The 24,758-nt window shown below is 31.1% G+C and overlaps 2 protein-coding genes across 2 annotated transcripts; one reads left to right on the top strand and one right to left on the bottom strand.

The window, feature by feature from the left end:
• Positions 1-104: 104 nt before the first annotated feature.
• On the bottom strand, positions 105-3,477 carry LOC124842704 (uncharacterized). Its single transcript, XM_047319252.2, has 3 exons — positions 3,295-3,477; positions 1,180-2,042; positions 105-575 (listed from the first exon to the last, which is right to left on the bottom strand). Exons 2-3 carry the CDS (start codon positions 2,037-2,039, stop codon positions 401-403), a joined length of 1,035 nt encoding a protein of 344 aa, XP_047175208.1. The 5' UTR covers positions 2,040-2,042; positions 3,295-3,477; the 3' UTR covers positions 105-400.
• A 10,944-nt stretch (positions 3,478-14,421) lies between these two features.
• Positions 14,422-16,241, top strand: WUS (Homeodomain-like superfamily protein). The gene is made up of 3 exons (XM_047319256.2): positions 14,422-14,974; positions 15,051-15,148; positions 15,645-16,241. Exons 1-3 carry the CDS (start codon positions 14,581-14,583, stop codon positions 16,002-16,004), a joined length of 852 nt encoding a protein of 283 aa, XP_047175212.1. The 5' UTR covers positions 14,422-14,580; the 3' UTR covers positions 16,005-16,241.
• The last annotated feature ends 8,517 nt before the right edge of the window (positions 16,242-24,758 follow it).

The following is a 24,758-nucleotide window of genomic DNA, read 5'->3' as shown; positions in this document are numbered from 1 at the left end:
ACGTTTGAGAAAATGACATAAACAAGTGAAATAAACTCAAGAACCTAAACCCTAAAGTTAATCGAAATGACATTAATTAACTAGTTAATGATGTGAGGTTAGGATTCAGGCTCAACATATTTGGAGTAACGAGACACCCCATTCTCATTTTTTTTCTTCCCCGTGAAAGAGCACGCTAAGTTTACATTCCAAGCACAAGTATTTTCTGTGTTCAATCTTAACAACAATAAATGGCACCAGAAAATAAAATCAAGGCATTAATGATGTTTATGGATAATCCTTGTTTAATGCCTCTTCTGGATGAGAGGACCTTGTTCTTCATCCAGTGAAGCTTTCACTTTAGATGCCTCCATTGGTCAGCATAAAACGCAAAGCAACCATCCCTCACGTGCTATGGCATTTACATGTTTGAAGCACTCAAGGCCATTACCTTACATTGTTCATTCAATGCAAGAAGTTGAGCCTCTTTCTTGTCAAGCAGTGCACTCAACCTGACATTCTCTTGCATAAGTTTCTGAACTTCAGCCTCTTTCTGCATCTTCTCACCCTCTAATTGAGTGGTCTTTGCAACTAGCCTGCTCCAGAGGAACATCAGGCAATAAGAAATTAATGTACATATCAGAGGTAGAAATGAACATTGTAAATGACAATTCAAATGAATGTTTAACTGAACCATAGGCAAATGAGTGGATGTTCACAGTCAAGGTGTGTTTGTAAAAGGAAGGGTGATCATGAATTGGCGTTGAGTCATTGACGGCTATACAAACACACACACACACACCTAGTCATCAACATTTTACACTAAACCACCACAAGACCTAAGTTATTTTAACATAATAACAGACTTATGGACCAGAAACTTTTGCTTCACATATATGCCTATGACACCACGTTAGTATTTACTTAGGTTCCACAGATTATTTCAGTCATATGAATTTTTCCTTCTAAATAAGAGTCTGAGATAGATCACGGCCATGTGCATAACATTATTCTACAAAAGTAGAATACCTGATCCAATAAAATTTAATGATGCCATGGTGCCAAGTTAACATAAAATAAATCATATATAAAGCACAAAAATGCAGCATGAAGTATACTGAAGCATGTAACTCAAGCAACTTGATTTGGGTTATTATCAAGATGCGTGATAATATTGTTCATATCAATTAATATACTTACTTTTCAAACAGCCTCTCAATAGTTCGAAATTGTTTCTCTGAAGAAAGCAAGGTTTCTCTTACTGTGATTAGACCACTAACGTATGATTTCAGAGACTCAAATTCTCGCTTCACTCTAGAAAGTTCTTCTTCATTTTCAGCAGCTCGTTCTCTCTGTCTGGTTGTTTCTTCCACCAAGTCCTCAACTCTCTGCCGCATTTCATTTAGAATACTGTTTGTACTCAAAGCAAAACGCTCCATTTCCTCTAATTTCACAGACACGTTCTCTAACTGGGTAGACTTCCGCTTAATTTCTTCCTGACTTACACTTACTTTTCCCTTTTCTATTGCAGTTTCTGACTCAGCCAAGAAAACTCTTTTGACAAGGGCTTCCATCACATCTGCAACCATTTGTACAGACTTGAGTATCTCTCCTATATAAGCTGCATCTTGTTTGTCAAAGGAACCATGGTGATGGCTAATTTCCATCCAAGATTCTTCATCTGCGTCATCAAATGAAGAAAGGTCAACATTGCTGGACCAACCTGATAATGGTATCCCATTTTTGTCAACAAAGCCTACCCCCTCTAATTGTTTGATGCCACAAGCTGCATGGGCTAGATGCGGAACAGCCATGAGCCTAGCTTTTGATTTCAAGTAAGTCAACAATGTAGAAGCAGTCTTGACTCTTTGCCAAAGAACCTCCAATTCCTTTTTTGCTTCTCCATCTGAACCATGATTGCAAGCCTTTACCTCTGTAAATTCTTTCTGCAATACATGTACTTCGGATTGGCTTCTTGTAATCTCTTGCTTCCATGTTTCGTGTGATTCACTCGGCTGCGACTTCACATCTAACAGGTCAGCATTTTCATCTGTTGCCATGCCCTGTCCAGTGTTTCACAGAAATGTCAAGAGCACAATATATACATGGAGGAAATGTATTGTGTTAAGAATAAGCTAATAAAGGCCAATATTTCATCGTATGAAACCTTTGGCAAAGCTCCACCAAAGAGTAATCGGGAAGATACTACCTGTTATCTTAAAGTGGGCTTTGAAAGTGATTATATAACTAGAAGTATGCAGCACAGTAAGTTCAAATACATATTAAAACAAAGCAAACAAAGGTAAATCCATTTGTGCTTTATTCAGATACATGCCTGCCAGTGTCCTCATTTCAAACACAAGTACCATGAATACGCCCAAGAACTTTAACATGTTTAAAAATAACGTCTCCGGGAAAGCAACAAGGACAAAATCTATATACTTTGCTTCTTTGAAGCTTCAAAAAGTTAATAGCATCCACCTATATCAACTAGAAGTACTAAAATATTGTAATACAAATAAAAGACAAACATCTCGTTCGTCTGATATCAAACCTCTTGGAATCAGACTTCTACGTCACGCATTACCTGGTTAGCAATGGTTTATGTCTTCAACTTACAGCACACACAAACAGTTGACTCAATCAATGTTTTTTGACATAGAGACACTACCATTACGTTTGAAGCTAGATCTCACAGACAGAGAAAATCGTTCAAGCGGGAAAAAATAAATAATAATAAACAGACAAATAAATAATAATTAGTGTTTCTGACACTATAAAGCAGCCAGAAAAACACAAGTAACCTTAACCCAGCTGTTAACTCCTGTGAGCTATAACCTCGAAAAACATTTCTCTCTCTCTCTCTCTCTCTCTCTCTCTCTCTCTCTCTCGTTTTTACTTAAAATTAACTTAAGCTTGGATTTTAAGCTGTAGTCAATTCAGCATAGTTTGGTGAGCAACACAAGCACCGCCCAGGATCAAAACAGCACTTCGAATTGTTAACCAAACAAAATGAACTAAGAAAACAAAACTCTGAACAATCTCATTGCAGTAAAAGAATCAAACGTATTTCAAAAATAAAAAGATCTCGCCCCTTTCTCTAAACTGATCTTGTAGTGGAAGGGGAAAAAAATAAAAATTTTACCCCGACCCATAATCAAAGGAACAAAGTTGAGACCGAATATCCCCCCAAAAGTGTTAAAACAGGAAATTGAATGCTTAAAGATAACAAAAGTGATTACAATTGTGGAATCTGGAAAAAGGGGATTAAAGTACAACAAAGCAATCAAGCAAATAAGAAGGTAAGAGGAGCACCTGCTTTGACAAGAAAAAAAGTGAAGATCGGTTGAGTGGAATGAATATTACAGGTCTGAGTTGGATCGTCTTCTCATTTACATGAAAACGGAAAAGAAAGGCGATGAGAACCAGAATCTGCTGTCCGCAACAGTTTGCTGCTTTACCTTTGAAAATGTTTTTTTTTTCTTACTTCCTTGAAATGAAGGTAAATTAGTCTAATACTCTATACTAAGCCATTCCATGATAAATCTTAGTATAGGATGTTTCTTAATCTCTTAATAATTATTTTATGAATTATATCAACATTTTTTATTGATTTATAATAACTTATTTCACACTCAACAATAATTATTACTACAAACTTTAATAAAATTAATACGACATTATGGATAATAACTTATTGATAACATATTTTAAATTTTATACCATTATCGTGTTTAGTGCATAATAATGTATTTTCTTATTCATAAAATGAGCTAAGTTTAACATTGCTATTTAATATATAAAAATAATAACTATAATAATAGTGGTTAACATTTAAAACTAATTTTTCGAATATTATAAACAAAAAGAGTTTTCCTAAAACATTGAGTAGCAAGTTTGAAGTAATTGAGAAGTTCCGGACAGCCTTGTAGTTGGTAAATTGTTGAAAAACCAAGTACTACATTTTTTTTTCAAAAAATGAGTACTTAACTGCTTAATCACAAAGTAGTTTTGATAGCTAAAAGCTAACTACACCAAAACATTGGTTCCTTGCCCCTTTGCTTAGCGAACAAACTTTACATTTTTTTTATCACATAATTCTGTCTAAAACTTGAAGATGCTTCAAATGCATATCTTTTTGTAATGCTCAAAAATGAATTATTTAGTCTCATAAATGTAAAAATTCATTCTATCCTTCAGCGTCATTGTTTAGTCTCTTTGTTGTTGATGAATAACATCCTTTCTACCTTATTCTTAGGCTTCAATTGTTTTGTTAGTAAAAGCAAATTTAATGACAACCAATACATGAAAAACATGATTATCTAAACAAAATAAAATAACATAAAAATGGTATATCATAACAACTTCATTGTGTTTTTTTATATTATAATCAATTATAGGATGATTATATAATAAAAAAAGTATGAGTATTCACTGTGGTTTTTCACTCCCACCATTATTTTATCTATTGAATGGAGCATTGAAAGTTACCTTCATTTCAACCGAGCTTTTATCCTCTGTATTTTCCTTGTTTATCTATGAAAACTGGGTGGATGCTTTTTGAAAATCCAAGTGCAATCTATGATTGAAAAGAGGTTGTTTCTTCTAACACCCAAATAAACTATGTTAAAAGGAAAATGGTAATTTAACATATCTATACTTATTTAGTATAATATTTACAATAAAAATGAAAAATAATGTGTCAAAATGAGTGTAGAAGTATGTAAAAATATATTATCTTATATTAAAAAAATTAAATATATGTGAAAGTGGATTGTGACGTGACTTTCATTTACTACTTCATACATTTGTATATTTTTAATATATATATATATATATATATATATATATATATATATATATATATATATATATATATATATATGGGTTTGCTAACACGTGTATGCCTGTTTTTCAGGTACATTTTAGCAATGTGTACCAGATTTTAGTAGACAAAAATATCTTTATATATCATGGATTATAAATTTTAAGGTTAAGGGTATTTTAATAATTTTCATTCTCAAAACTAAAAAAAAATCCAAAACTCTTACTCACCTCTTTCATTCCTCTCAACCCTTCTTTCATCTCTCTTATTCCAACATTTTCAGTCTCGTAGCCCCAAGTGAAAAAAAATCAGAAACACTCGTCGTTAAACAATTTCTTACAAAAAAATAATTTTATAATGAGTTTTCATTTTATAATTTTTGTCTTATCTAATTTTCACAAGTATAATGACATATGAAAGAATTGGTAATTGGTTTGAAAAAAATCAGAAACACTCGTTGTTAAACAATTTCTTACAAAAAATGATTTTATAATGAGTTTTCATTTTATAATTTTTGTCTTATCTAATTTTATCTAATTCTCACAAGCATAATGACATCCAAAGAAATTGATAATTGGCCTGAAAAAAATCAGAAACACTCAGTGGTTAAACAATTTCTTAAATAAATGATTTTATAATGAGTTTTCATTTTATAATTTTTGTCTTATCTAATTTTCACAAGCATAATGACATATGAAATTACCAACCTAAAAGTTTTTTTTAGAGATGATGCTGATGATGAAATTAAAGAGATCTTGAATGAACCTTTGCCTGAAGGCGAATATGCCAAAGACGAATATGCTGATGACTTAACTCTTTACAAAGGCAAATTGTTTAACGGCATGTTTCTGATTTTTTCACTTGGGGATACAGTAGGGTGACAAAGAAAATGTTAGAGTGAGAGAGATGAAAGAGAAAATGTTGAGAGGAATGAGGGAGGAGGTAAGTAAGGGTTTGGGGGTTTCTTATTTTTTTTTTGTAGTTTTGAGAATGAAATTATTCAAATACCTTTAACCTTAAAACTTAGAATTCAAAGGGTATTTTTTTTGTCTACTAAAACCTGGTATACATTACTAAAATGTACCAACTGAAAAACAGGCGTAGCAAACCCCTATATATATATATATATATATATATATATATATATATATATATATATATATATATATATATATATATATATATATATATATATAAATAGTATTTAAAACTTGTATATTTTTAAATTGAATATGGATATTTACTACCATCTTATTTATCTATCTTTACATATTTCATAAAATTACAAATAATTTTTATTATTCATCTTAACTATGTGTATCATATGATCATTTAGTTAGTCATAGATCAGACAATCAGTTATAACTCGGATCGTCTAGCGAGTTATAGTGAATATGGTCGATCAACAAACAAATTGATTGATCGTAATTGTTTTCGAACCACCGAATAATGTTAATCAATTTAAAAATAAAATATAATTAAACACAATTAGACTATAATTAGATCAATATTAATTAAAAATTTACATTAAAACTTATAAATAAAAATTTGAAATAAGAAGAGAATATATATACATTTATTATTGCATTAATTATTAAACGGTCAAATATTAAACTGATTTTGATATAAGAATATTTATACCTTCTTAATTATTTAAACGAACAATTTAATATCACTTAAACTTTTGGACAACATTCAAACTTCCAACACATAACACAATCCAACTTGTTCTTGATCTCATATCTGAAACTCTATGTATATTGGATAACGAGGTTTAACATTGTGATATTATTGTTTATCTCAAAAGAAGGGAGTGTTGCTCCCTCCACCACCACCAAATGCTCCTTGCACCACCCCATACCTAATTTGCCCTTGTTATAAAACGGATGTCAGCATCCGTTTCACCTTCAACGGATATTGACATCCGTTTACATATTGGGTGTTGCTCCCTCCACCACCACACCTTTCTCCTTCCACCTGCCCTTTACTATTTTGTCCCTCAGTAAAATTTTATTTTTAGGATTATTATTTTTTAATTTTATCCATTCACAACTTATTTCACTAATAACATAATCTAGTCTCGTACATGAGTAAAATACTTTTCTTTCATTTTAACATTATATTTCTTCCTCTCTTTCTTTCGTCGTTGTGAGATACTACAAGTTGCAAAGGTTGGTGGTGGTGGAAAGAATTATCAAGCAGTCTCCCTCTCGTGGTGCAGTATCGCTCTCGTGGTGCAGTGCGTGGAGTGGTGCAGTGTGTGTCGTGCTTCCTCGTATTCGAATAAACCTTGAAATAAAAAACGTAACCTTTCAACGGAGGTGAAATCCTTCAACGGATGTCAACATCCTTCAACGGATGTCAACATCCGTTTAAGGAAAAACGGATGTCGACATCCGTTTTACCTTAAATGGATGTTGACATCCGTTGAAGATGTCACCTCCGTTTAAAGATTACTTTTTTTATTTTATAGTTTGTTTTATTAGGGGACATCCGTTAAGGATGTCACCTCCGTTGATGTATACTTCCTCACGCTGGTTGATGCTCTAGACGCTCCTTGATGTTCCTCCACACCACGGCGGCGACGCTCCTTCACATCACGGCGGCAATGAAAGCTTTCAAACCAAAAAAAAACTGGGAAGAAAAAGGATTGCAAGTGCGAGAGGTGGGGAGGTGAAACGAAAATGGGGAAAGGGGAAGAGAGTTCCGTGGGTGGGTGCTGGGAAAGTAAAATTAGGATTTCAAATTATTTAAAATAGGATAAAAGTAAAAATCTTTTTAACTTAAGGATATAATTGTATTTAAAATAATGTGAGGAGGTGGAGGAAGTATAGGGTGGTGGTGGTGGAGGGAGCAACACCCTTACATATTTTATATATTAGTTTATTGTTTTTATTTTAAAAAAAAAAGAAAACCTTAACGGATGTGGCCACATTCGTTAACGGTTGTGGCACATCCATTTAAGTAATTTTATAAAAAACATTTAAATAATTTATTAAATAATAATACATAAATTAAATTAATAATAATTATTTTATTAAATAAAATAAAATTAATTTATATATAATTACGTAATAAATTTTTAAAAAATTAAATAATATTTATATATTAATTTAAAATATAATAAATTAATAAACTAAAAACTAAAAAAAACCTCAATGATCGTTTAAGTAGATTTATAAAAAATCTTTAAATAGTTATTTAAATAATAATACATAACTTAAATTAATAATAATTATTTTATTAAATTAAATTAAATTAATTTACATATAATTACGTAAAAAATTTTAAAAAATTAAATAATATTTATAGATTAATTTAAAATACAATAAATTAATAAACTAAAAACTTAAAAAAAAAATGGATGTGGATGTAGCACATCTCTTTAAGTAGATTTATAAAAAAATATTTAAATAATTATTTAAATAATAATACATAAATTAAATTAATAATAATTATTTTATTAAATAAAATAAAATTAATTGATATATAATTACGTAATAAATTTATAAAAAATAAATCATATTTATATATTAATTTAAAATATAATAAATTAATAATAAACTAAAATCTAAAAGAAAATCTTACTGATGTCGTCACATCCATCCGTTTAAGTAAATTTATATGTATTTAAATAATTATTTAAATAATAATACATAAATTAAATTAATAATAATTATTTTATTAAATAAAATAAAATTAATTTATATACAATTACATAATAAATTTAAAAAAATTAAATAATATTTATATATTAATTTAAAATACAATAAATTAATAAACTAAAAACTAAAAGAAAAAAGACCTCAACCCAGGAAATGACACATCTGTTTGAGAATTTTTTCTGTAATGAATATCTACGTCGGTGTAGGGTCGTTATTTGAATGGGCTTTTGTGCATTTTGGAGGTCCATCAGTTGTGGATTTGATTCGTCCATGGTAGCCTCATATTTATGAACTGCAACAGGTTCTGAATCTACTTACCTAATATTTTATACATACTAATCTATAATTTTAAATAGAATAACTTAACTATATATATGGAGTAAAAAAATGTTATTTTTCATGATCATTTTCAAAATCATAACTAAAATGGTTTCTAATTAATTTATTGTGAAAAAAAATATAGTACTCTGTTAAGATCAAACACTTATTTTGTTTATATAACATTTTACTTTATAATTTTTTAATTGTTCATATTATCATTTAAAAATAACTTATCTATAACTTTATTAAAAACAACTGAGCATAAAAAGAAGAAGTAACCTACTAGTAAAATCCTTTAAAGGATATAAACACTTAAAATCCTTTGAAAGCAAAACAACTGAGCATAAAAATGGTAGCATGTTACTACCATTTTTAAAGGATATAACCACTTAAAATCCTTTGAAAGCAAAACTTTATTTATTTAATTAAAGAAAAAAATTATTAAAAAAATTTAACTTTAAATTTAATTCAACCTTACTAATTTAATTTTATAAAATAAAATATTTATTTATTTATATAATATAAATTTATCTTATATTTAGTTAAAATGATGCACAATTTTCATCTCTTATTTTTATATCAATAATAAATAATCCAATAGTATAATGATAATAGATAATACAATAAATTTAACAAAAAAATTTAAAATAATTTTAATAACACCTATAAAAAGTAGTGGAGAATAATTAATTCTAACAATTAGGGAGAATGTAATGATGCATTGCAAGCAAGTATGTCTCGGGGGCAACAATTGAAAATTCAGCTCGATGAATGTCTGAAATCTGATACACGACTAGACTTTTCAATGTTTTCATCAATCGGAAAAGGAATCTGCAGAGGATGTTATAAAATAAATAACATTTCATTAATATTCACAGAAAAAAGAATAAAAACTTAAGTACAAGAAGAAAGCCCACGCGCATGGGTTCGTTCATGCTGTCAAATTCCTTTGTTCTGATTCTGTACAAAAGCCTCGTCGTGTTTACAAATCATAAAAACTTATTAAGGCAATTACAGGTATGAAATTGAAATTTGCAAAACTTCAACCTTAATTAATGTCATGTCTCAACTCTCACTTCCAGCCTATCTCTCTTTTTAAGGGATTTTAAGAAGATACGCATTCAACTTATTAGAAATCACATATTTTCAACTTATTACTTGTACCGTATATTCGTTTAGTCGACCTTTTACAAGTAGAGTTTTTCAGACTGACTTTTTTTTATCGAGCTCTTACATATCAAACTCTCCATGCCTATATTTTACAAGTTAAGTTTTATAGGTCGATTTTTTAGACCATGTCGATTTTTTTTAGGTCGAGTTCTTTAGATCCACTTCTTACATGTTAAACTCCTTAAAATGAATTGGTCTAAGGTTGGTCGTCCTTTTTTGTTATGTTCTCTTTTAATCTTTAATCCTCTCCGAGAATGCGATCCACTCCAATGGGTTGTTGACAGACAGAAGACACTTCAACGCTCAAGTCAGATATGTTTCATAAAGAAGTTTATATTTTATTAAGATAGAAAAGGATGAATGTATTATTTATAGATGTGAGGCAGTCAAGTTCATTGATTAGTTATGAGTATATTTTTAGGGAATCAAACCCAATAATCAATAATTAATACCGTATATTTGTAAAGCGTAAGGTAATCTGACCTATTAATACCTGATAATTGCCCATGAATGATCATTAACTTCGATCGGTATATTTCATATAGTACGTAAGCCCCCAAGCCCAAACAAGCTCTTTTATTCGAAAGAGGTGCGTAGGGATTATTATGAGCTTTAAAAGAGGTTGCTCACCCTTGTATTTAGGGAGTCTATCTTCGATGTTTTAAGTCTTCAGTGCTCTCTGTACCGAGCGGCAAACTCTAACAGTTGTCTTTGGATCTGTTCCCTAAACTGAACAGAAAATGCTAAGAGTTCTCTTTGACACTTTTTCGTGTGCAAGAGATTTTCACTCCAAAAAATATGCTTTTAAATAAAATAAAGTAAACGCTTCAATATTTTATAATTTATTTTTATAATGAAAAGGCATTGGAACCTGACAAAGCTGAACCTGTTCAGTAGTTGACTGATAAGAGTTCTTTTTCGAACTTCCTTAGTTGAACGGAGATTTCTGAAGCCCTTTTTTGGACTTCCCCTGAGCGGCTTGAGGTAGAAGTTATTTTTCTAACTTCCTGCGTTGAGAGCGGGGATTTTTAAAGTCATTTTTCTGACTTCCCCCGAGCGGTCTTGAGGCAGAAGTCATTTTTCTGAGTTTCTGCGTTGAGCGGAGATTTCTAAAGTCATTTTTCTAACTACCCCCGAGCGGTCTTGAGGCATGAGTCATTTTTCTGACTTACTGCGTTGAGTGAGTATTTCTGAAGTCATTTTTCTGACTTCCCCCGAGCGGTCTTGAGGCAGGAGTCATTTTTCTGACTTCCTAGGTTGAGCGGGGATTTCTGAAGTCATTTTTCTGACTTCCCCCGAGCGGTCTTGAGGCATGAGTCATTTTTCTAGCTTCCTGCGTTGAGCGGAGTCATTTTTCTGACTTCCCCCGAGCGGCTTGAGGCAGGAGTCATTTTTTTGACATCCTGCGTTGAGCGGGGAATTCTGCAGTCTTTTTTCTGACTTCCCCTCGAGCGGCCATTATAACCTGACACAGTTGAAGGTAGGTCTGAACCTTTCTGCACATGATATTTTATAATTTATAATTTAAAATTAAGAGTTGGTAGAACCTGACCCAGTGGAGGTATTCCTGCACATAATATTTAGGTTGAAAGCAACTCTGAACCATCCTCTGCATAATATTTTATAATTTAAAATTAAGAGTAGGGTCGAACCTGACAAAGTAACTTTGAACCATCCTGTGCATAATATTTTATAATTTAAAATTTTAAAACTAAGAGTCGGTAGAACCTGACAAGGTTGAACGCAGGACCGAACTTTCGTGAAAATTCTCAAAACAAAAGACATGCCTTTAGAAATTATTACGGAATTTTTTACTCTTGCAAAACCTGATGTTGATCCGAAGTAGCAATGTCGAGACCGAGCGCGCGTTTGGTTCTTCGTGACTTCATGGGGATGCCGCTCGGCCCCACGGTGGGCGCCAAAATGTTTCGTTGAATTGGTCTAAGGGTGGGTCGTCATTCCTCTCTTTTGATCTTCAATCCTTTTCGAGAACACGATCCACTCCAATGGGTATTTGACCTGCAGAAGACACTCAAACGCTCAAGTCAGATATGTTTCATAAAGGAGTCTATATTTTATTAGGATAGAAAAGGATGATTATACCTGATATAATCAATAATTAATACTGTAGTAAAGCGTAAGATAATCTGACCTATTAATACTTGATAATTATTTATAAATGACCATTAACTCGGATCGGTATATTTCATATATTACATTTGTGAATTTGTTTTATTTTTAGTTTATGCAGAACTTTTAGAAGAGTTGAGAAAATTGTTGAATTGAATGATAGACCGAACAAAAGTGGGGTTTTTTGTTCCCGTTTTGATGTGTGTCAAAGAGGTTGAAGGTTGGACTAGGTTGTTCCCGTTTCTGATGTGCTTTGTTTGTTTGCAGAATCAAAATCATATCACACAAAAACTAGCATTTATATATGTTTAACTGATGAAAGCAACTATTTACTTTAGAAGCTTGAGAAAATATTACGTGGGGATTTGAATGTAGATGATAGAGAATACAAAGAAAATGAAAAGTTGAGGACAAAAGGGTAGGAGTTTACTCTATATGGTTGTATAAGATGGAAAGAAGAAAAAGGAAAAGAAAATGAGAGCAGTAGACGTAGAAGGCTAAGGAGAGAGAGAGAGAGAGAGAGATATGGAATGATCTTTGTGATGTATGTTTGGAGATACGGGAAGAAAATTAGTGCAAAGAAGATGATTACCCGTAAGACTAGGGAGTGTACCACTGCGGCTGTGAGGTCTCTCTAGCTTATGAGGTAAGCACTTGAGGAGGATTTTGGAGGAGAGAGATTGGGTTGAAAAATGAAGTGTTGCTGCTAAATCAAAGAGAAGAAGAATGTGAGCTTTTAAAAATAAAATGAACAATAATCTGTGTGTGCGTGAGAGAGATTGCCATGTAAATGCATGATAAGGAAAGCCAAATCTCATGATGGCGGTGTCAAAATCAAGCAAATTATGCAATCTGAAAAAGTTGAAACATTGAGACACGTACACCAAGGATTGAATAACGTTCAAATCAGTAGTATATTGTTTCCAATGTTTTTGTTTTGTATCAAACATCAAATGAACCAGACTGTTACAACAGAATGAGTTCAGAAAGGAAAGATTGAATAGTTCCATCCACACTAGTTTCCCTGATTGGTTCGTTTTTATGTAAAACTTGTACAATGGTACTATTTTACTGTAGACTTATATGCACGAGAGGGAACCCAAAAAGCACTGCCCACTTCTTCTCTTTTCATTTCCCCACTACATACATGTCTTTTTTATTACTATTTTTTTTTTAATTTTCGAGTTAAATATGTATAAAACTATAATGTCCCAAGAGAAGCCTATGTACGCACCCACATGCCATGACATGACCCAGTTGATCAGTACATAAAATTATGGACATGGATAATTTATTTTATTTATTAATTTATTACAGAGTGGTAGTAGTTTAGAAATCTGCAATGTTACGGTGGAGGATGATAGTTATCAATAAATAAGGATACGATTGTGAAAATAATTGAAAATAGAAAAATGTGAAAGAGTTGACAGAAGAAAATGAATTTTGTGTGGTTGAGGATTAATAAGTTGAAAGGTACATATAACCAAAACAGAGTTTGAGAAGAAGTGTTTACTTTATTTTTCTGTTTTTGGTGACTGCTGTTGTGTTGAAAGTTCAGGCATGCGAAGAAAGAATTAGAAATGAGCTTTTAGGATATCCCTTTTCTCTCAACACTGTATATTTTCAAAATCTTTGTCACATAGGGTGTAGTCTTGGTTGCACACGCATCATCTACTTCACAAGTACAACTTCAAATTATAAAAAAGCAAAAAGGAAAAACAAGAAAATTGGATGTATGAACATAACATAACATGTACATGCTTGTTGATGCATTGGTTGGGAATGATGAGAAGTTAAGAAATACATTTTTGCCCTTCCTCAACGTCCACAAAGATGAACATAAGATGTAGATGCTTGTTGATATATAAGTAGTACAGTATATCTTGGTAGCATATAGAGTAGGGTTTTGTACATGTATATACACATGTGTGTAGGGGCCATATGTGATATCTCTCGGCTCCATGAAAAGAAGAACCTATTGAACTCCCAAATGACAACCCGCATCATTCCATTCCATTCCATTGCCATTCATTCATTCTTTCATTCAGAACATCTACTTTTTTGCTTTCCTTTCATCCAATATATCATTTCATATATTTTTCTACCTTTTTCTACTTTATTTCACATATACCTGGTCATGCCTTTTCGTCCAAGTAATTCCTGATAGTACCCTCACTTTCTAAGCTCTCTTTTGTCCCTTCCCTTTTTATGAACACCACTCTGTCAACCTCAGTCCTTATCTCCCAGATATTTTTTGTGATTTTCTCTCTTTATCACTCCATGTACTATGTGCCTGTGCCTCATCTATAATGACACCTATTATAATAAGTTCATATCATCGCCTCGATCACCTTCATTTCCTCCAATTCAATTCATGCACTCTCCCTCCTCACCTTACCTACCCTCTCATTCTCTTTCTCATTCTCATTCTCATTCTCTCTATCCAACAAACAACATTCTTTTTTGTTGCCTTGTCTTTGTTTCCACTCCATGATGGAACCTCAACAACCACAAGGGAGCCAACCAAACGACGAGGGTGCCAGTGGAAAAGGGGGCTTTCTCAGCAGGCAAAGTAGTACACGGTGGACTCCCACAACCGACCAGATTAGAATATTGAAGGACCTTTACTACAACAATGGAATTAGATCCCCAAGTGCAGAACAGATTCAGAGGATCTCTGCTAGGCTGAGGCAGTACGGTAAGATTGAAGGCAAGAATGTCTTTTATTGGTTCCAGAACCACAAAGCTCGAGAAAGGCAGAAGAAAAGGTTCACTTCTGATAATGTGCCCATGCAAAGACCTCCTGCCCCATCTAATGCTCTTCCTTGGAAACCTGATCAAGATCCTCCTATTCATACCAACTATTCTAACATTTCTTCTACGGGTAAACCCTCTCTTCATTTCTCAACCATATACTCTTTTACTATGTCTCTCACCTTTTATTGTGCTTATATATCCAGGAATCTCTTCTGCATCATCTTCTTCTGTCGAGATCATTACTGTCGGACAGATGGGGAATTATGGCTATGGTTCTGTGCCCATGGAGAAAAGTTTTAGGGTAAGTTATAAACGACTCTTAACTTTGGATTTTACATATTAGCCTCAAAGACTTTCTGTAATTTTTTACTCTCCTACCGTTGCTCATCAATGCAAATTTAGCTTTGTGATGCATTAAAATGGAAACTAATATCCATGATCCATCACACTCCATGTGCAGTGCACAAGTAAGTGATGATCTTTAACAACAAAATGTAGCGACAATCAGTCCTTTACACTGTTCATTCCTTGAAAGTTCCATAAAAGGAAGAGCCAACCCCACCGATCTCTTCACTCTTCTAAAACGACAAAGCAATGTGTGAAAAAATTTTCATGAAATAAAACTACATTTATGTTGAAGCCACCAGCTCGTAGGAGTGAATACAGATAGAATACAAAGTTTAAACAGTAGCTCACCAGATTTAGAAAAATGTTTTGTACAGAGTTATTAAACCATTTCAATCAAGTGTAAGTGTTGATTAATTCTTCATTTGTTTTAAACCCTTATAATTTTTCAGGACTGTTCAATATCTGCTGGGGGTAGCAGTGGCCATGTTGGAATAAACCACAACTTGGGATGGGTTGGCGTGGATCCTTATTCCTCACCCTACGCCAACTTCTTTGGAAAAATAAGGCCAACTGAAGAAACCCTGGAAGAAGAACAAGAAGAGGATGGTGCTGCTGAGATTGAAACTCTCCCTTTATTCCCTATGCACGGTGAGGACATTCATGGCTATTGCAACCTCAAGTCTAATAATTCTTACAACTATGATGGAAACGGCTGGTATCATTCTGAAGACGGCTTCAAGAATGGTTCTCGTGCTTCTTTGGAGCTCAGTCTCAACTCCTACACTCGCAGATCTCCAGATTTAGCTTAAGTATTCATGTATATTATATATATACACTCAACTTAGTCATTATTATAATTATATAAGCAGACGACGATGATGATGATAAACTTTCCTAATTAGTTATCATGTTAAGATTAATTGTAGTTATTAATGTCTCTGTGCATGTTTAGTCAGTTATGTTTAATCAGTGGACAAATGTAATGATCTCTAACTGTGTTCGGTTGAAGAGCTGTTCCCAAACTGACACATGTCATGAGCAGAGAACTTAATGGACTGACACTGACTAATTAATCATAGTTATCTTATTTTGTCCATCTTCCCAAACATTCTTTCATTAATTTGCTAATTGAAATGATTGGCTTTAGAACAACAATAATTAATAATAGTGATGATGGAAGATAAGCTTATCTGAAACTGACCATACATAAAACAAAGAACAATACTTAATCTATGCATGCAGCTATTGTCATGTTTTTTGACCTTAAATCCTGTGATTTTTTATGAATAAGTGAGACAATGATGACTTATTGTTTTAGCTTAAGGTAAACAATATGACTGCATCTATTGTATTAAGTTTTGATACACACTAACACATAATTTAAAATAGAACATTTTTTTCTCATTTAGGACTATCATTATCATTGAGCAATGGAGATACCACCTCAATTTTCACTTATTTTAGAACTATTACAATTTTAGGTTATCACTTTATCGATTAGGTTTATTTGTGTGTTTTCTCAATTTTCACATTGAATTACATGTTATACATTTTAACACCAAAATATTATAGTTTGACAAAAAGAATCTGAATTAAACATGAACTAATAGGTTTGGGTGTATGCATATAAGTAACCTAACCAGTTTGATCTTTCCACAAATCTGAAACATTAGATTCCAAACTATAACGTTATTACTTTTCATTTTCAACATTGTTTATAAAGAAATATTTTTATAATTAAGTAACTACCAAAGATTCTATATATGAAAAAACGGATAGAGTTGATTTGATGATCGTATTCAGTGATGATATTTTTTTACACAACTGGTTTATTCGAACAACACTGAAAAAGGATGACATTAAAAAAATACCAGTGATAAAAATATATATAAAAAAGAAGAAGTGATTATAAAGATTTCCTAAATTTGAAATATTTTTGGTACAAATTACTTATTTCCTTTCTTACTGTTTTTTTTCACATATGTGTGTGTTTTCCAATAATATTTGTTGGATACGTTATCGAACACTAATATAACTATATATTTTTACAATATTTCTTATCAACATCACAATAAGAAGCTATATTTTTTCTCTGTACCACAAGTGATTTAGAATTTCTTGCTTAGGAATGAACATAAACTACTTTGCATAGTGATACATGATAATTAATTGGTTGAAACCTATTATAATAACAATTTGTTAGAAAAAAAAATGAACATATTATATGTAATTAAGGTTCCAAAACTTTTAATCATTATGTTTGAACATAGAATAAAAAAATATCGTTTGTATTTAGAATTTAGACATAAAAAAGGACCAGTTATATTAAAAACTAAGTTTTTAGCTTAAGTTCTACTTTATCTTATATTAGAATTATGACATATATCATACTAGAGTTGGTTTTCATGTAAAGAAATATTATGTATATTAGATTAAATATGTTTAATACGGAACTAGCCTTCATACAAGGAAATATTACATATATTGAATTAAATCTGTTTGCATTAGTGTAGAGTTGATTTTCGTGCTATAAATTATATTAGAAAATAGTTTTAAGTTTAACTCAACTTCACAAAACTAGTTAGCTTGTATGGTGAAGTTTGTACCTCACTTATATATTATAATTTAACTTTATTTCTAGTCGATATGGAACTTTCAATATACTCCTTCACGACGAGATATAGACATCTTGGATATATCAGATTAAATTTGTTCGCCTTAGTGCAAGGTTGGTCTTAGTTCCATTAAATATTACGTATGTTGAATTAAATATGTTTGTTTTAGTGTAAGGGTTCGTGTCAAGAAATATTACATATATTGGATTAAATCTTTTACATCAGTGCAGAGTTGAATTGTTACATATATTGATTTAAATTTGTTAGTCTTAGTGCAGGGAGCTAGAAGTTATTACATATATCAGATTAAATTTGTTTATATGAGTGCATGATTGACCTTGGTACCAAAAGTTATTACATATATCGGACTAAATTTGTTCACTCACATTAAATCTTTTGTTTCAGTGTGTAATTGATCACTAAGAGTTATTACATATATAAGATTAAATCCATTTATTTTAGTGTGAGATTGATTTTTGTGTCAAGAATTATTTCATATATTGAATTAAATCTGTATGTCTTAATATGACTTTCATGTCATAAATTATTATCATATTAAATCCGTTCATCTTAATGTAAGATAATCTTGTGACATGTAACATGTATAGATTAAACGTGTTCATTTTAGTTCTAAATTGGCCTTAGTAAATATATCAAAATTAAAAATAAATTTATTAGTATATTAGATAAAAAAATAAATATAAACAATTCTTCAATAAATATTAAAATAAGATGAAAAAAAATTTAACTAAAGAAATAATTTTATTCGAATCCATAAAATTGATGAAAAATATATTGTTTGTGATTAAAACTAAATATGTTAAAAATTATCGCAAATGAAAAATATTCAAACCAGCGTTCGAATATTAAATATAGTCCATAATATATTGGGAATACCATAGAATAAACTTTTTCATGAAATCAATAACTTGTTTTTAAATATTTATTACATTTAATCAAACCATATTAATCATTTAAATTTTTAAATTATATATATATATATTTAATATGTGATGATATTAAATAAATTATATAATTTTTTATTTTCTCTTTAGTTTAATTTAATATAATGTCATTTTTACTAACTAGGGCTCCAAGAAGAGGTTTGGTGTGTACACGGTTTATTTGGGGCGCGTGATCGTGTAAAGTACTGTTTGTGTTTGTAGGGACCACTGAATCCCTATCCTGGTTGGGCAGTGTTGTGGTCTTAAGTCACTGGCAAAATATGTACGGCTAGTTTACCTCTTTCTCTCTCTCTTTTATCTTTGCTTCAGCTTTATCTTTCTCTGACCATTTTATGGCGTTAGCTATCTATGTACATGACATGACACACATTCATACTGATATGATATGACCACCAAATTGCAGCATAATAAGAAAAAGAGAAAGCAGAAAAAGAGTTAATTATGCATATCATGAGACTGAGAAACCATGGACTCTGCAAACTACCACCCTGCAACTAGGAGAGTATATATTTTGAAGTTTGAACCCACTTCCAACTGCGGCATTTCATATATATATATATATAACATTATTCTATTCTACTCTTCTTTCAGATTTATAAATTTTCTCTAGTTTTAAAATTAACAGACAAATTATTTTTTAATAATGATATAACCTCCAAAAAGGAACATATTTGAGTGATTTCTAATGTTATTTTGGATGTTTAATAATAAATGGTACATTTCCATCACTCTTCTGCTGCATGCCCTTTCAACAATTTATTCCATTTCCATCATCACCCAACTGTAGTAATATCTGCTTATTCCCCATAGTAGATATCAAGTGTCATCATCAACCACACCAAACTTATTTTTGAGTCTTTAAACACAATTCATGTAATATTCCGTCGAATGAAACCAAATATTCAATGTTTCAAGTCCAAAATTATGTATAGATTTAAAAATAAAAATAGCATTACTCGGATACTGTAGATAGTTCGAAGTTTAAACCCTAATTTCAGCATCTTAGTTTAAAAAGTAAATTTTCTTTCTTTCTTTTTCATTAATTATACACTATATTTTGGTTTGAAATTTAGTTTAAAATAAATATAGTTGATTATATTACTTTCAATTTCCAGAAAATAAATGTGGCTTAGGGTTTGATTGAACGATATTTTTTATAAAAATTTCTAAAAGAAAAAAAAAAGTTTGTCTATAATTTATAAATTAAACGCATACGTTTGAAAATAAAAATTTAGAAAAAAAAGTTATTCTGTTTTATTTTCTTATTCTTGTCTCTTAAAACCTCTATAAACTAAGTTTGTCAAAGCATATGTTAACGTATCTACACTCTGATATACATGCCTTTAGATGACTTATTTAGAGAAAAATAGAAAGCATGCATGCAATGAAGTATAACTTTTTTATGTATAGTAATATAAACTAACGTTAGAATTTAAAATGGCACACTCATGTCATATTTTAGTTTAAGAAATCTAATTTAAACTAGTTCAAATAATTTAGCTTCTTTAAAAACTTAAATATGATATTTTCACGCTTTATTTTTACCTGCACTTTGCGTTTTATCGCAAAAAATCAAGTAAACTTCTTTTTTTATGTTTGTTTTTCTATTTTTTTTTCACATGAGATATCTTAATTTTGTCTATCCTATTATATACTTGTTTTCTTTTCTAACTCTCCATTCTTATCAAATCATATAATCTATAAGAAAAATGATACTTTTAACACACATAAATTTTTTATATTCATTTGATATTATCTTTTCATACTTTTTATTCACTTTATTTTTAAAATATACAAAAATTTACATTTTATAACTATTTTATCCTCGTACCCTTATCACTTTTGTTCAAGTATATATTAAGTCTTAAATGTATCTTTTTGCTGCCCATACATAATTTTTCCTGGTTAATGATAGTTTAAGAATAAAAAGGCGTGAAAGACTTTTGTTTTGAAATCTGATGGTAGGCTTTCTCAAAGAAATAGCCATTCCATGAGATTCACAGAGCATGGAGTATTAACAGAGAACAAAAGAACTAAGCAGTATGTAACCAAGAGATTATTCAACAGCCACAACAGAACGCAATAAGCTCCAAAATATTCTGTTGATTTTGGTTGCGTCTATTGGCATTCATTTAGGAAGGATTTGGTGACTGAACAAACGTAAGAGGTTTCCATTGGTGGGTGTTGGATGCAGGATTTCCCATATTTGGCTCCATATAAAATCACTTCTTCTGTGACTGAAAATCGTCCCATATTTCGTCTGGTGTATAAGGGTGTCCATCTTCTTCCATTATTGATTGATAGGGATTTAGTTGCAAATCGGAGAAGATCTTTGAAGCTTTTTCAGGCATCAAATACGTAATGCCCTTTTGCAGCAACTATAGCCATAGCATTCACAAGATTCCTTCAAATAACTTGTTTAACTTTCCGCTCATAGACAAACGAATGATTACCCTACACTTTACCTATTTAGTTTTTCATGAATACTGAAATTTATTTATGATATTAACGTTCTCTTTAATATATTTCTTCATACATTATGGATCTGGAATTGATTATCTGATTCCGCATATACACCTTGCTTTCCGTCAAAGTTTCTATATATGTAGTTGTCTGTCAGATCCATCTGTACACTGTATAGCCATAAACCCAGTTCTGCTAATACAAAGAACAAACGAGCAAGCTAGACTCTTCCATAATAGAATTACTAAAAGAAACATCATTTATTAACAGTCAAGTTTGTCTCTAAAATAACTTTTGTGTGACATAAAGTTTCTGTCCATGTTAATCTTTTTGTCATGCACATAATGATACAATATATCTTATTATGTTAAAAAGGTATGGCATTAACATGCAATATAGTTTTTTTCCCAATGTAATTATAGAGTTTTATTACTCTCTTTTTCATTTCTTGTTCTTCCTTTGTCAACAATATATATGGTTAAAGGATATCTACTTTCTTTCGTTGTTAACTTAATAATAACTCGAAATTATTAACATTGTTCTCCAATATATGAGTAGTTAATTACTCGTATAGAGAAATTAATTCGCATTAAACAATTCGCATTTTATACTTTGAATTTAAACAAAACATGTATCAAAAGTAATTTAAAGATTAGAGTTTATAAATACAGTATGACCTATGGAACATATTTGATTAAAATTGATTAAAACTATATTGATCTAATCACAAAGCTTAATTTGAAGATTAAATATTATCATAAAGAATTCCTAAAAAAAATAACAGAAATAATATTTTAACACATACATTTTTTACATTTATGTTATATATTTTTTTTAAAAAAGTACAAAAATTCACTTTTTTATATTTTACTTTTATAATGTAAGTTAAATGAATCTAATAGAAAGTAATTATTCTGTTTTTAATAATATATTATCGAAATGAATGCGACAATACACTATTACCAGTATATTGCAAAGGAATTCGAAACTTATATTGAGAAAAATTTTGAACTGTACTTTTGGAAGTTGGATACACATTGGATGGTGGCTGTTTACTCCACGATACAGAATCTCAGATTCTGATGTCCCCAAACAATGGGAAAATAAGTACAACCTTAATGTCTGTTTCTGTTTATAATTAAATTCCCGAAAACTATTATCATTTCTCCTACTCGTACGTGGGTGCTTCTCCGTTTCTCACACTTCTTGCTTACTACTTCAAAAACACGTTGTCCACCATGGATCAAAAATGATAAAAATGAACACATTTTTGTCCAGCTACCAAAAACAACACATAGACACATTATCCTAATGTGTCCCTTCCAAGGATTCCATGTCCATAAAATCAGCAACAGTAACTTGATGGGCTTCATTTCGCAGAAACCATCACAACACGGGCTTTACACTCATTGGCCCGACATATCATAATAAATATTAAATTAACTTATATTGTAACCAATATTATAGACAACAATTATTTGCTCATATATAACAAGAGAATTTTCCTTTCCCTTATTTCATCTTAATACATTTCATTTTTATTAACCACGACCCAAATACAATAGAATGTCAATTGCTGAAGAAAATAGCCATTCATTAAAACAATCCGAAATTAAGAAGTGTTTTTTCAAATGCCAAGAAAAGGTATTCAACTTTTAATTGCACTGATTTGTCATTATAATAAAGTACAATAAAAGATTGCCAGTACAATCTTCTAACATTGTATATATAAAAATTTTACCACTTTCATATATGTTTTCGGATTAACGGTCTAAAGTTAGTGCTATTGTTTGTCAAAATTGTTGGAAAGATATCTGCAGAAAATAATCTGATATTAAAAGTCAGCTTAATTAGTACAAATATTAATAGTATAATAAATATAAATTACCTATCTTCTTACCTCAAACTTATATTTATAGGTTTTAGAGTGCACTTTTAATTAACACTGGCCTAATTATGACCCAATTGTAAGTAATCACACTTTACCTCTAACTCGGTCAACATTATAAGATTAATTGTCCTAATTCACGAACGACTGGTTCACTTACACAATTATCTGATCTTCCTGGATCCAAGTAAAGGTTGACCGCCCGATCCATGGTTGACTGGACGATCATACGGTACAATATAATATACGCAATTGGAAAAATTAATTTTTCACCAATTGAGTGGAAGAACATTTTAAAAGTAAAAATATAAAACTAATATTGATGCGTGTTTTTTTTTTTCAAAAAATAATGAACGGATTAAGGAATTTTTAGTAAAATACAATTTAAGTTAGTAAGTAAAGATTGGTTGCATTGAAGTATTAGACATTTAATATAAACAATACTAACATATAGAGCCATACATAATTGATGAAAAGGTGGCCTTTGGAAAAGAAAATTCTTACTTGCAGGTGCTATTGATGACCTTACAATAGTTAAAGAATCAAAGTTTTAACAATAATAATATATTTCTAATGTGAGTTTCAGTCTCATCATGATTTCTAAGCCATGTTTGTTTATAATTTTTTTTTATTACCGGTTCTTTGGCATGAAAGACAAGAACATCCATTATAAAAAAAATCGTCATCTGAAGAGCAAGAATGATTATAATATTCAAGTAAGAAAAAAGGAGAATAACAATGATTGGTAGTGCTTTCAATATTGTTGAATCAACGGGGTCGAAATCACACACCGGCAAAAAATTCTAATTCACCATCGCCGAAGGGGACACACCGGAAAATGGTTGGCCCATTAACTCAAAACATGCATGAGCATTAATTCTGCATCTACCACTTTGTCCACTTCCTACGAACAACCTTTCACAAACGAAAACCAAACACATAGGAAAAACAAAACAAACACAATTAATGAACAAAATGTATTGTTATCTACACATTGCTTAATTCAACATCACAAACGCATAAAAATCCGGAATTCTCCGTCCACATCTCACACCCTGCGTACATACATCAGTGGAGCCAAATATTACAAATCCATCACATCAAATTACAAAGAAAAAAGAAGAGCAAGAACAAAGAAAATGGAACTAGTATTTTTAATGTTGTTACATGACATGACGGTGGTCGAAACTACAGAGCAATAAAACACTATCAGTGAGGGTTTTGATTAACAGGTGTCGGTGGCAGCCTTTTTCTTAATGAACTCGATGCAATCTGCTACGGCTTCACTGTGCTGAGGGTCATGGGAGCTGCAGCGACGGTGTTGGCGTTCGCCGTCGCCGGAGCCACGGTGGTTGGTGTTGGCCTTTGAAAGTGCAGATAGCATCATTAAGCGGAACACTGCTTCTCTGAAACGCTCTAATAAGGTCATTGGAGATGGTGCTTTGTTCTTGCAGGAGTTGCTTTTCAAACGGGGCATGCACTGACCCTTCATCATGTTTTTCTTTCCTCTGTTCAATGCTCCTAATCTATGGATCTGTTAGCAGGAGATAAGTATATATACACACACATATAAGTACAATACATGTGTTACTTTTGTTCGTATATTTTTATTATGTTTTGTGAGTGTTAATT

This window comes from Vigna umbellata, chromosome 10, assembly GCF_029865625.1.
Source record: "Vigna umbellata cultivar VRB3 chromosome 10, Vumbellata_1.0, whole genome shotgun sequence".
Taxonomy (NCBI): domain Eukaryota; kingdom Viridiplantae; phylum Streptophyta; class Magnoliopsida; order Fabales; family Fabaceae; genus Vigna; species Vigna umbellata.
This window is presented reverse-complemented; position numbering and strand designations above follow the sequence as displayed.